A 14,581-nucleotide genomic window follows, 5' to 3' on the forward strand; every position below is an offset into this window, starting at 1 on the left:
AGTTCTCCAACTACAGATATTAAGCTAATTGGATGATAATTTCAAGGTTTGATCAAGTAAGTAATGAAAGGGTAAGAGAGATGTGTGGTAATAAAAAAGAGTATGGGTGAGACAACAGAAGGGGGTGTGCTTAAACAGTTTGGACAGATGGATAGAATGAGTGAGGAAAGGTTGACAAAGAGGATGTATGTGTAAGAAGTGGAGAGCCCACGGAGAATGGAAGACCAAACTGGAGATGGAAGGATGGAGTGAAAAAGATTTTGAGCAATCAGGGCCTGAATATGCAAGAGGGTGTATGATGTGCATGGGATACAGTGAATTGGAATGATGTGGTATACTGGGGTCTACATGCTGTCAATGAACTGAACCTGGGCATTTGAAATGTCCAGGGTAAACCATGGAAAGGTGTGTTGGGCATAGTTGTGGAGAGGGAGTTGTGATTTCAGTGAATTATACAAGACAGCTAGAGTGCTAATGAGAGTAGATGTGCCCTTTCTTCATCTGATTGTGGCACTACCTCATTAATGCAGGAAATAGTGGTTAAGTATTAAAAAAAGAAAAAAAACAGTGATGGAGCAGTGACTTATCACACTCTTTTAATATCAGCATTAGTATTGGGAAACTTTCATTCCTTTGGAACTTTTACTGTAGAAAGTGACTTATTCAAAAGTGTAGTCAAGGACTTAACTATGTCATTTTTCTCCCTTACACTGTTCACAGAAAAGCTTATCAGGGCCTGATGGTATATGAGTCCCGCTCATCTTAGGATTCCCCCCTGACATATTGGTAAAAGAAAGTTTCTTGTTCACACTCCAAAAATCTGTCTCTGATTTCCTGTCATCATGAGAATCCAAGTTCCCCAATCTATCTCTTTATAATTGATTTATCTTATTTCTTATTCATTTTGCTTTGTCGCTGTCTCCCACGTTAGTGAGGTAGTGCAAGGAAACAGACGAAAGAATGGCCCAACCCACCCACATACAAATGTATATATATACACGTCCACACACGCAAATATACATACCTATACATCTCAACGTATACATATACATACACACACAGACATATACATATATACACATGTACATAATTCATACTGTCTGCCTTTATTCATTCCCATCGCCACCTCGCCACACATGAAATAACAACCCCCTCCCCCCGCATATGTGCGAGGTAGCGCTAAAAAAAGACAACAAAGGCCACATTCGTTCACACTCAGTCTCCAGCTGTCATGTAATAATGCACCGAAACCACAGCTCCCTTCCCACATCCAGGCCCCACACAACTTTCCATGGTTTACCCCAGATGCTTCACATGCCCTGGTTCAATCCATTGACAGCATGTCGACCTCGGTATACCAAATCGTTCCAATTCACTTGCATGCTATTCCTTGCATGCCTTTCACCCTCCAGCATGTTCAGGCCCCAATCACTCAAAATCTTTTTCACTCCATCTTTCCACCTCCAATTTGGTCTCCCACTTCTCCTCGTTCCCTCTACCTCTGACACATATATTCTCTTGGTCAATCTTTCCTCACTCATTCTCTCCATGTGACCAAACCATTTCAAAACACCCTCTTCTGCTCTCTCAACCATATTCTCTTTATAATTGATATCCCCCATTAACAACACTTTCCCTTCCCAAAGAAGTGAGTGCTGTGTCACTATGTAGTGTACCATCCTAACTGTTAATTGTTGTTTCTGTACATTTGTCCAGAATTGTTAGAATTCTTTGGAGGATTATATACTATTAATAACACTGCACTTCCTCCGTACACTTACACTTCCCATTATGTACTGTCTAAGTTGGCCATCTTCCACTATTTCTTGAAATCAACTGTTATCTTTCATTAAGAGGGTTAATCCTTCCTCTCCTTCACCTTCTCTTGCTTTTTTTGCTATTATGCAACCCTCAGGGTAGAACAAGTGAGATCTTACCTCTATAGTAAGCTTAGTTTTCATGACTCCAACAATAACAGATACACTTTCCCTAATAAGATTAATGAATTCCAGCTACCTTCCACTAACTATCAATCCATCAACAGCTGAACACCTTACTTTCAGTCTCACAATACCATCTCCAAGCACTTTTGCCCTCTCTACTGTGCTACTGGAGCTGCCCACATCCTCCTACCATGTGTGGCACCTCAGTTTTTGTCTTTTACCATACTCTTTGCTTTTCTCCCTCTCTTCCTTTATCACTCTGGTGAATATCCCAAATGAATTCCTCCTTGCATTCAAGTTTCTAAGCTTTTCTTGGTACTTCCTGGCTTTTGACTCCAAGTCAAACACAACCATAACTGGCATCTCAGTTTTTTTGTCTTTTACTATACTCTTTGCTTTTCTCCCTCTCTTCCTTTATCACATCTGATGAATATCCCAAATGAATTCCTCCTTGCATCTAAGTTTCTTAGCTTTTCTAGGTACTTCCTGGCTTTTGACTCCAGGTCAAACACAACCACAACAACCACAACTTGGTTATGACCATCAATTCTTCTCATTTCCTTTATCTTGGAAATCACATCAGGCAATACATCAATCTTTTAATATGCATTTCCTTCTCATTTCCCTTTTCATCCTTATCTGTATGAATACCTGGTCTTAAGAGGGAAATACATAAGTATACATGGGTATGTGGTGCAGATGAAGGGCAGGCATTACTGGAACATGTACTAATATAAGTGTACAAAAGAAAGACTCCTCAGTTCACCTTTTACGACACATTTTCATATGCTCATGTCCCATCTGCAGACCACACACTTCCCTTGCACATACAAGCAAAGACTCCCAAAATATCTCCCATTTGTCACCCACTCCCTTAACTTTATACACTCTCACCTATAGCCATTTCATACTCAGTCTCTCCAGATATCTTTTTCCAAGCCCACATGCTTTCACCATCCTCTTCTCACTCACACCATTTCCTCTTTTCTTAAATCTTCTATAGACTTTTACCCTCGCCTCCACTAAATAGCGATCAGTGGAGGCGAGGGTAAAGGTCTACAGAAGATTTAAGAAAAGAGAAAATGGTGTGAGTGAGAAGAGGATGGTGAAAGCATGTGGGCCTGGAAAAATGGCTTGTGTAAAAAAGATATCTGGAGAGACTGAGTATAAAATGGCTATAGAAGAGAGTGTATACAGTTAAGGGAGTGGGTGACAAATGGGAGATATTTTGGGAATCTTTGCTTGTATGTGCAAGGAAGTGTGTGGTATGCAGATGGGACATGAGCATATGAAAATAGGTCATAAAAGGTGAACTGAGGACATCAAGTTGCTAGTGAAAGAGAAGAAAGGTGTATCACATTAATTGCAGGAGAATAGCATGAGATGTACATGAAAAAGCAGTATGAGGTCAAGAGGAAAGTGAAGAAGTTCAAAAAAAGGGCAAATGGGAGTTGAGGTAAATTCAGGTAGAAGCAGTGGGTAGGAGCATTAGATGGGAGCATTGGGCAGAAGTAGTATGTTGGAACATTAGATAGGAACATTTGACGTACATATAAGGCAGAAGTAAATGGTAGGAACAATAGTTAGAAGCCTCTAAAAACATTTTGCTAGAGTTGCCCTCTGCCAGTGGCCCACTAAGGGTGGAGCACTAAATGCTAAGAAGAGGCACTGGAGCTTACCAGTTGTGGAGACTCTTTTCTGTGGCCACCCTCTTAAGGAAGTTCCCGAAAGGAGTGGGCATCAGGGATGAAGAGTGACTGAGACGGTGGTGGCATGCACAGAGAATCATACTGAGGAGCAACGTGGTTTCAGAAGTGGTAGAGGATTTGTGGATCAGGTGTCTACTTTGAAGAAGTTGCATGAGAAAGATACACATTTGTATGTGGAACTTATAGACCAAGAGAATGGATATTATAGGGTTGACAGAGATGGTTTACAGAAGGCATCATGAATATATGGTGCAGGATGAGTTATCGGATGCAGTTAGTTTTATCAAGAGACTAATGCATGTGTGAGAGTAGGTGGAGAGAATGGAGTGTGGTTTCAGAAGAGAGTGGGTCTGCGGCAGTGGTATGTGATTTCATCATGACTTTTAATGTTTCTGGATGGGGTGGTCAGCAAAATAAATAAATGGGTTTTGGAGGGTCAGGTCTCAGGTCTATATGGAGGGCCGAGGTTGGGAGAAGAGTTAGTCATTGTTTGCTGATGACATGCAACTGATGTTACAACTGAATGAGAAGCTGCAGAAGCTGCTTTCTGAGTCTGGGAAAGTATGCAAAAGGAGAAAGTTGAGGGTAAGTTTGAATAATAGCAAGGTTATTACATTTAGCAATGCAAACAGACAAGTTAATTGGGGTGTGAATGCTGAAAACATGCAATAAGTGAAGTGTTTTAGATACCTGAGTAGACAAGCCAGCGAACAGAACAATGGGATGCTGAAGTGAGTCACAAGGTGGGTAAGGAGGTAAAGGGCCTGGAAGCACTAAGGAATATATATATTTTTGTTATGTTGAAGGTTCCAATTACAGACTTAAGTCCATATCAAAGCTGGATCTTAATTCAAATATAAAGAGGATCACGAAAGGGAAAAAGTTGAGATAAGGAAAAGTATTCATGAATTTTGGAGGCACCGAAAAACCTCTTTTAAAAATGTGCCAGATCATAATTGTTGGGAAACACATGAGAAGGATGCAGAGCTAGACCCACTCCAGAAGTGAAAGAAGTACTTTATACAAAGATGACTCATCCCTTTGTGTAAATGAAGCAATTGTTCAGAAGAAAAGAAGGTTCAATATCTAAACAGGACATCTGGTTTCTTAGAGGTAAACTTAGCTATTCCCATAATGTGGGGTTTGCAAGAGTGTGGATGTTACAGTAACATCAAGTATGTTCAATGAGTCGAGAGGTGGAATTACAGAACCACCAAAGGAGGGATGAGAGTTGTGAGGAGTTTTCGAAATAGAGATGGATAGAAACTGGGTCTTGGAGGCATTAAACTTAACTTGTGTTTTATATATCAGGGAGTGGATTTAGCAGTGGATGAAACCATGGTAGTGGAAGTGAGTCACAGGGTGGGGAGGGGGCGAAGGTTCTGGGAACATTGATGAATGAGTGGAAGGCGAGAACGTTATCTTTGGAGAGCAAAAATGGGTATGTTTGAAGGAATAGTGGTTCCAACAATGTTATTTGGTTGCAAGGCATGGGCTATAGATAGGGTTGTGCGGAGGAGGGTGGATGTGTTGGAAATGAAATGTTTGAGGACAACGTGATATGACGTAGTTTGATCGAGTAAGTAATGAAAGGGTCTGAGAGATGTGTGGTAATAAAAAGTGTGTGGTTGAGAGAGTAGAAGTTTTGAAATGGTTTGGTCAATTGGAGAGAATGAGTGAGGAAAGATTGACAAAGAGGATATATGTGTCAGAGGTGGAGGATGAGAGAAGTGGGAGACCAAATTGGAGGTGGAAGGATGGAGTGAAAAAGACTTTGAGCGATCGGGGCCTGAACATACAGGAGGGTGAAAGGCGTGCGAGGAATAGAATGAATTGGAACGATGTAGTTTACCGGGGGTGAGGAGCTGTCAATGGATTGAACCAGGACATGTGAAGCGTCTGGGGTAAACCATGGAAAGTTTTGTGGGGCCTGGATGTGGATAGGAAGCTGTGATTTCATGCAATAGAGAGAGTGTGACGAATGCTCTTCTTTCTCTACAGTTTGTGTGTAGGTTGTGTGGTGGTGTGCGTGTGCCTTGTTGTGTTTTGGTGTACTGCTGTGAGGATGTGGTGTGGTTTTCATTCATGTAGTGGCAGGGTGGCAGGAATGGATAAGGTAGCAAGTATGAATATCATGTACATTGTATATATGTATATGTTTGTGAATGTATAAGGATCAAATTTTGAGTGTAATGTATATGTGTTGTGTGACATGTGTAAAATAAACTTGTATGTTCCAGGTGCACTTTCGTTAATAATCCTTCGGTGATAAACGAAGAAATGAACAGCGACAAGTAATAATAAATAAATATATAATGAATAAAGAACAATTGAAGCAGATGTTCACAGCACTCTCACGGTCTGCCCGATAGAAAGTGTTTTTCATGACAATCAAAGGAACTTACGGGTTACGATTACGTGGATCACTAAGGAGTTGATAAGAATTGTAATAGTATAAGGTGTATATGTGGAGTGTGGGACAAAAAGATTCTTTGTGTAAGGTAGGCAGCTGGCTGGACATTGGTTAAAATAGCAAAGTGTGCAGATTTGGGAGATCAGCGATTGATTACATGAGATGAAAAGAGATTATCACTTCCTCTAAAATAATGCAAGCCTTGCAGATATTAAATGGGAAATGGAATTCATATTGTGAGGGGCAAGTGTAGAAGAGTCAAAAGTTATTGTAAGATGATGGATAAAAAATGTAAGAAAAGGTGAATGGTAGACAGAACTGAGGAAATGTTTAAGGAGAATGAGGAGGAAGCGATAATATAACCAAATGGCTAGATGGCAAGTGGGAATAGAAAAATATAGTGCAAAAAGGAGGAGGTGAGACCATGTCAAGTCTGGACTTGAAAGGTTGGAAGGAGGAAAGGGCAACAAAGACAGTACTTAAAATCTTCAAGGAGAACTGAGATGGATGGATGGAACTGAAAAAGGTTTGTGAATCTCGCGCTTAAACATTATGGATGTCAAGGAGCACTGTGATTTCAATGAATTGAGGATTGAAAGTTCAGAGACATGTGGTAATAAGTGCAACGGTATAGGAAGTAGTTCAGGGGAATTGAATGTACGTTTGGCGTGGTGGGAAGATTACAGACATTCCAAGGGAACAGCATGAAGTTGGATTGTGTAAGAATAGATCAATTTAGTCCGTTACGCGAATCACTCATTACCGTATGGGCACTGTTTACAAATATACCATATGTGATGCTTCAAAATTTAACCTGTCATAATCATCAGAATTTAATAATTACCAATACTTACCTGCTCCCAAACCTGGATAGCTATCACCATCGGGCAGCCGCCAAATCACCAATAGTCAAACATTCACTTCCAACTAGACAATTACGTACTCTACCTCCAACTGATTGCGCGACCCTGTGACCAACACCTGAATGGAGCATCAGATTTGTGCAATACATATGACAGCTAGAGACTGAGTGTGAACGAATGTGGCCTTTGTTGTCTTTTCCTGGCGCTACCTTGCGTGCATGCAGGAGGGGGTGGTTGTCATATCATGTGTGGCAGGGTGGCGACGGGAATGAACAAAGGCAGCAAGTATGAATCATGTACATGTGTATATATGTATATGTCTGTGAATGTATATATATGTATATGTTGAAATGTATAGGTATGTATATGTGTGTGTGGACGTGTATGTATATACATGTGTATGTGGGTGGGTTGGGCCATTCTTTCGTCTGCTTCCTTGTGCTACCTTGCTAACATGGGAGACAGCGACAAAGTATAATAAATAAATATATATAAATGAAATAAAGAACAAATGAGCCAGCAAGTTCAGAGGCACACTCAGTACACCTTGCTTATGCCCAGATAAAGAAGTGTTTTTCAGACACTTTAAAAAAGACATTACGGGGGTTACAGGATTAGTGAGAGGAGCATCAAGGGGTGAAAGAATGTTATAGTCATCCAAGGTGGACTTTGAGAAGTGGGAACCAAAAAGAGTTGCTTTGCCTACAGGAGAGACAGCTATAGTAATGTCAGAAGGGAAAAAATAAGGAAAGGTGGTGACAGAAGTTTTTGGAGATCTATCAGTGATCTATCAGTGGATGACAAAGAGAGGTTATCGCACTTCCTCTAAATAAAGGAATGCTTTGTCTGACAGATAACAAGTGTGGAAAGAGAATTCACTATCTGTGAGGGGCAGTTTGAAGTCAGTTCTGATGGTGTTGTAAGGATATGATAAAAATGTAAGGAAGAGGGTGGAAGTATCGAAAATGAAATGTTTAAGGACAATTAGTATGAGGAAGGTTGACTAAGTATGAACCAATATGGTAAGAGAGAAGTGTGGAAATAAGAAGAATATGGTTGAGAAAGCTGAGGAGGGAATGCTCAAAGTCTGGACATATGGAGGGGATGAGAGGAGGAAAGGTCAACAAAGACAGTGTATGTGTCAAAAAGGAGGGGTCAAGGAGAACTGGAGATGGATGGATGGACTGAAAAAGGTTTTGGGTGCTCGAGCTTGAACATGTAAGAGAATGTAAGGTGCACTTGGGATAGAATGAATTGGAGTGATGTGGTATATAACATGACATGCTGTTAATGGGCTGAACCCGGGTATATGAAGTATTCAGGGGAAACTGTGGAATGGTCTGTGGGGCCTGCGTGGATAGGGGTTTCAGCACATGACAAATGACAGCCTGAAGAGTGGATGTGTGTGAATGAGGCCATTCCTTTGTTCGTTACCGGTGATACCTCATTAACACAGGAAACTGTGAACAAGTATGCAATATGGAAGATGCTTACACAAATCTGGAAACAACATGGTCATAAGTCATTAAGAATTTAAATAATGTCAACAATGGCTACTTGCTTACCTGACACTCGCAGTAGGCGATCAAACAGTCAAGGGCAAGCCGTGAAATGAGATCAGGGTCAAGTACTCCATCCAAAACAAGACAAGTACGGTCTCCACAACCAGATGACCCAGCAGATGGGCTGGACCGTGGTGCATAACCCATCAATGAAAGGACAGACTCAGCACCAGCCAAGTGACGAGCGACTTGATGTACCCAGAAGCCACTGTAGAGCTACAAAAGAAATTACAGATTACATCTTAAGGTTATAACACAGTGCAGAAACTTTTATGTGTACATTGATACACTCTTTCATAAAGACACACTTCTAAACAACGTTCCTTATACTAACCTTTCTGTTTCACTCTTTCCCTTCTATCTGCTTCATCCCTTTAACACCCTAATCTTTCCATAAGCGTATTTCATCGAAGAATTCTATGCCTTAAGTTTTCATCTCCTCCTACAGCTATTTCATGTCTCCCCCTAACAATCTTCATTTCCCTCCCAGTCCACTTTTCTTACCATATAACTTAAGTTTTGAAAATAAACTCTACAGCATTACAAACTTTTGCACCTGAATGATATACAAACTGCTAAGACCACAGCTTCTCAAGATGTCTTCAGTAAAGACAACAAAGAACCAATAACAGGAAGTCACACTATCCTGAAAAGCAGTAACTTCCTGTTAAATAAAAGATCACAAAATGCCCACAACTTGTTTGCTAAGTTGATCTGAATACATCAGTCTCACTAGACACATCTGACTAACAGTTAACCCTAAGTGGTAACATGCTGATCATAATCAATAAACCAGCAAAATTCTTCAATTTGTCATGTTGATATGAGTCAAATAACAGCAAGAATGTAAATTTGACAATCTGTTTCAATGGTCAGTACGCTATTCAAGTAAAGACGAAGTCTCTGTACATAAAATTCTTTCTTGAACTTCACATCAAAACAGTTTTTATGATGGAGTATGTCAACTTCTTCATTATTTGGTGCAAGTTCAAGGAGTGAAGTCTTCTAAAGATATAAAATTGATTAGTTGAACAGAAATGAGCACTCATACAGGTAACAGATACTGACAAAAAAAAAAAAAAAAACTGATTTGCACTTATTGATTCCTTGGGGTTAAAGGGGATACATGTGTGTGAGATATAAAAAACTAATATAACAATCCATAAACCTCTTAAACCTGGACATCAAATGCCAGATATTTCATAATCCAGACATTCTGAGAACCTATCGGGTTATGGTAATATTGTTCATTCGGTAGCAGAGTTACTGGACACCTTGATTTCAAAGAATTGAGCAATGACTGGCTTATGATTGTAAATGGGTACACCACTAAGCAGGGACATTCCCATCGGCCTTTCCAACAACTCTCTCCACCAGCTAAACAGCATTTCACAGTGTGCAGATCTCTCCAAGCTGATATGAGCTAACACTATCACTGAATGAAGCAATAGGAAGGTCAGTTTCCTCTGTCAAAAACATGACAATGTGGGAAGTGTGTGAAGCACTGGCTGGAAGACTTATGAGATTACAAATCATTCCATCTCTTGACTCAATGAATGTACTTAGTATTACCGTAACATACAATCTCTTGGAAACCCCATATTACAGAAGTAGCTAAGTCTGCCTCTAAGAAACTCGGTGTCCTGTTTAGATGCTGAAAGTTCTTCTCTCCTAAACAGTTGTGCCATTTATGCAAAGGACTGATTTGTTCTTGTATGGAATACTGCTCTCACACTCGAGGTAGTTCTAGCTCTGTATGCATACCTAACAGAGGTAAGTCGAAAGTGATCCAACTTATAAACTGTCCCACGCTAAACTCCAAACTTGACCTCCTTGCCCTTCACCACAATGATGGTTCACTTTCCCTCTTCCTATAAGCATTACTTTGGTTTCTGCTCCCAAGAGCTGGCTGCTTGTGCACCCCCACCACTAACAAGATCATACAATACATTGCAAGCTGCTGTGTCATGATTATGGCGTGGCCATCAGCAACTCGGCCATTTTGATAAGTGCTTCTTTCTCTAAATGTCAAAGCTTTGGAACTTCTCATGCTTTCCCAATAACTATGTAAATATGAAAATCATTATTTTATTATTTTCTTTTAATTTGCTTTGTCGCTGTCTCCCGCGTTAGCGAGGGAGCGCAAGGAAACAGACGAAAGAATGGCCCAACCCACCCACATACAAATGTATATACATACACGTCCACACACGCAAATATACATACCTATACATCTCAATGTATACATATGGATAGACACACAGACATATACATATATACCCATGTACATAATTCATACTGTCTGCCTTTATTCATTCCCATCGCCACCTCGCCACACATGAAATAACAACCCCCTCCCCCCTCATGTGTGCGAGGTAGTGCTAGGAAAAGACAACAAAGGCCACATTCATCCACACTCAGTCTCTACCTGTCATGTAATAATGCACTGAAACCACAGCTCCCTTTCCACATCCAGGCCCCACACAACTTTCCATGGTTTACCCCAGACACTTCACATGCCCTGGTTCAATCCATTGACAGCACGTCGACCCCGATACACCACATCGTTCCAATTCACTCTATTCCTTGCACGCCTTTCACCCTCCTGCATTTTCAGGCCCTGATCACTCAAAATCTTTTTCACTCCATCTTTCCACCTCCAATTTGGTCTCCCACTTCTCCTCATTCCCTCCACCTCTGACACACATTTGTCAATCTTTCCTCACTCATTCTCTCCATGTGACCAAACCATTTCAAAACACCCTCTTCTGCTCTCTCAACCACACTCTTTTTATCACCACACATCTCTCACCCTATTATTACTTACTCGATCAAACCACCTCACACCACATATTGTCCTCAAACATCTCATTTCCAGCACAACCACCCTCCTGCGCACAACTCTATCCATAGCCCACACCTCACAACCATACAACATTGTTGGAACCACTATTCCTTCAAACATACCCATTTTTGCTTTAAGAGATTATGTTAATATAAAAAAGTTAATGTAAGTGTGAAAACAAAGATTCTTAATAAGATAAAAGCCAAAGAAAAGGACATCTTGAAAGCAAGGGAGATATACAAAGGGTAAGCCTCTTCTAAACTGAGAGAGCGATTCTTTGCCCAATCAAATTAAAACACAAAAGTTAGCTGTGTTGGAAAAAAAAATCTTCCTAACAAAGAAGCAAGGAATGTGGAGGAAAGGGAGACTGTCAAAATGCTTTCTGATGCAACGTAGTTGCCAAATGCAAGGCTGAATGTAAAAGAAGTTATGAGGATCAACACATACAAACAAGACATAAATAAAATAACCAATGAAGATTACATAATATATGAAGAATGTACCAATAAATGAGCAAACTAGATGGCAATGGATGTAACATGACACTCCCTTCTCAGAAAGGGTAAAGTCCTGATAATGAAGGGTTTCAGCAAGAGTACTGTACGAGGAAGAAACTGGGACAACTTAAATTCTAATGGAGATGGAGGGTCATGAAGACTTAAGATCTTAAATGTACACAGGAGAATTTCCATTATCAGTGCATCAGGAGCCAGAAGGGCTATTGAATCATCACTTTACATACATCAGCATGGAAACTGAACATATATGAAACATTGACTGTAAAACTGACGATTTTATTCCTCAGTCTAATTTTGTGGTTAAAAAAAACAAAGTATACACAAAGGGGATCATTGGGGACAAAGGGCTCAAAGAGAAAATATAATTAGTTAAGAATGAGAAATGAGATACTGGAGGGTGCAGGAAGTAAGAGTGGGTGGGGGTGAATGGGGAGGGGTGGGGGGTGAGCTTGGACAGTCTGGAAGAAGGTAAGTGTCTCGCCAAGATTAATGAAGGAGGAGGAGGAGGAGGAGAAGAGATATGCAGAGCTGAACGAATTTTTGAGAAACAGATGGGGAATGGAATTCTATAACCAAAGTTTAGACCACTATTATAAAAGCAAAGGAGATCAAAGATAAGCTAAGGAGATAAATGTGATACAACAGCCAACCAGCACTTAGAAAGTAGAAAACAGCAAGACATAAGTTTTATACAAGGATGAGGGAGGAGCAGTAACACTATGAAAAGAAATTTGTAGAGAAGGTAAAAGATGATCCAAAATGTCTCCATAAGTTCATTACATGAGAAAATAGTCAGTGTTGCAGTGCAGCTAGTCAGGATATGGAATATGAAAGGAAGAACTAAAAAAAATTATAAGGAAATATGCAATGAGCTAACTGATACGTCTTTTCCAACACTTCACTGAACTTTCATTATTTTCAATGGCATCCCAATCACTTACATTAACAATTTTTTCTATGTTTAGAACCACATCAACTTTTCAAATTCTAGAAAATTGCATAGTTGGAGCAGATTTTTGTCTCCATTAGTTTGAGATGTATAAACCTATATCTACCCCTCCCTTTGCAAACGAGTTATTTGTCCAAGCAAATTTTTGGGTGAAAAAATTAACTTTACCCTTAATCTTTACAACCTCACACATTAAGGGTTCCAAACTGGAATGCTTTTATTGCACAAAATTTGGTGCTTACATCTGCATTCCTGGTTGAATAAGATCATCCTCTGATGTACCATCAGCATATTCCTGTCTCTCATTAATATTGTGTCATCCCTATAATTCAACTCTTTTGGTTTGCTTTCATATCCTTTTTTTTTTTTTGTTCTTTAGGCTTCCACTTCTGTCTTTTTCTCTTACTCACTTCTGTACATTCAGCTCATCATTAACTGTTATTTTTCCCCTCGCCATCTTCAATGACATCAATTTTACTATCTACCATATCTTCTATTTTGTTAATGTCATCCTCTTCATCGATTTCCACTGTACTTTGTCATTCATGTTTCATCTGCACTCTATCTGATCTTGGCTGTACATATCACTGGACTGCAGCATGTATGTCTACTTTCCTCATCATATTCTTCAACAATCTGGCAGTTTTGTATTCCTAATCCTCAGGTTTTACACCCCACTTCGAGTGTTATTTCTCTGTTTATGTCATAACACTTGTTGCATGCTTTACATCTGGTTTGTTGATAGTTTCTACTTTCTCTAGAAGCAGCTCATATAACTTGCAAACATAAGCTTGACAAAAAAAAAAAAAGAAGAGAAAAAAAGAGCATCTGAGTGAATCAACAGTTTTGATGTAGGAGACTGGGTGTCAGCGATGGGTGATTTAAATGCAAAGGTGAGACATGTGGCAATTGAGGGTATTATTAGGGGCATGGGGTATTCAACATTATGAATGGAAATAGTGAATAGCTTGCAAGAGCTGTGAGCTGAAAAAGGACTGGTGACTGGGAATACATGGTTCAACAATAAGGACATACACAAATGTACATATATGAGTAGGAGAGGTGGTCACCGGGCATTACTGGATTACATATTAACTGACAGGCTTGCTGGTCTTACTTTCTGTCTCATCAAAACGAGACTACTGGGCTAATCATGCCATCTTCTCCATGCAAGCACCATAAACCTACTCAAACATCGCTTATTTTGTTTACAGATGTTCTCTTTTGTTTACATATGTTCTCTTGAGGTATAAGTTTCTTGAGTATTCCTGGGAAATCATATGGGAGGGTTTTGATCAAGAGGGTCAAGGCATGTACTGAGCATCAGATTGGGGAGGAGCAGTGTGGTTTCAGAAGTCGCATAGGATGTGTGAATCAGTGTTTGCTTTGAAGAATGTATGTGAGAAATACTTAGAAAAACAAATGGATTTGTATGTAGCATTTATGGATCTGGAGAAGCCATATGATAGAGTTGATAGAGATGCACTGTGGAAGGAGTTAAGAGTATATGGTGTGGGAGGTAAGTTGCTAGAAGTAGTGAAAAGTTTTTATCGAGGATGTAAGACATGTGTACGAGTAGGAAGAGAGGAAAGGTAAATGGTTCCCAGTGAATGTTAGTTTGCAGCAGGGGTGTGTGATGTCTCCATGGCTGTTTAATTTCTTTATGGATGGGGTTGTTAGGGAGGTGAATGAAAGTCTTGGAGAGAGGGGCAAGTATACAGTCAGTTGTGATGAGAGGGTTTGAGAAGTGAGTCAGATGTTTGCTGATGATACAGAGCT

The 14,581-nt window shown here is 40.0% G+C and overlaps 1 protein-coding gene across 1 annotated transcript in view; it reads right to left on the reverse strand.

Moving 5' to 3' along the window:
* Nucleotides 1-14,581, reverse strand: part of tamo (PUB and ZnF_RBZ domain-containing protein tamozhennic) — a 184,796-nt gene that overhangs the window by 114,080 nt on the left and 56,135 nt on the right. Inside the window, 1 exon segment of the mRNA XM_071690509.1 lies at nucleotides 8,494-8,706. Coding sequence (XP_071546610.1) covers nucleotides 8,494-8,706 — 213 coding nt within the window.

The sequence above is a fragment of the Panulirus ornatus genome, chromosome 48 (assembly GCF_036320965.1).
Source record: "Panulirus ornatus isolate Po-2019 chromosome 48, ASM3632096v1, whole genome shotgun sequence".
NCBI classification, from domain to species: Eukaryota; Metazoa; Arthropoda; class Malacostraca; order Decapoda; family Palinuridae; genus Panulirus; species Panulirus ornatus.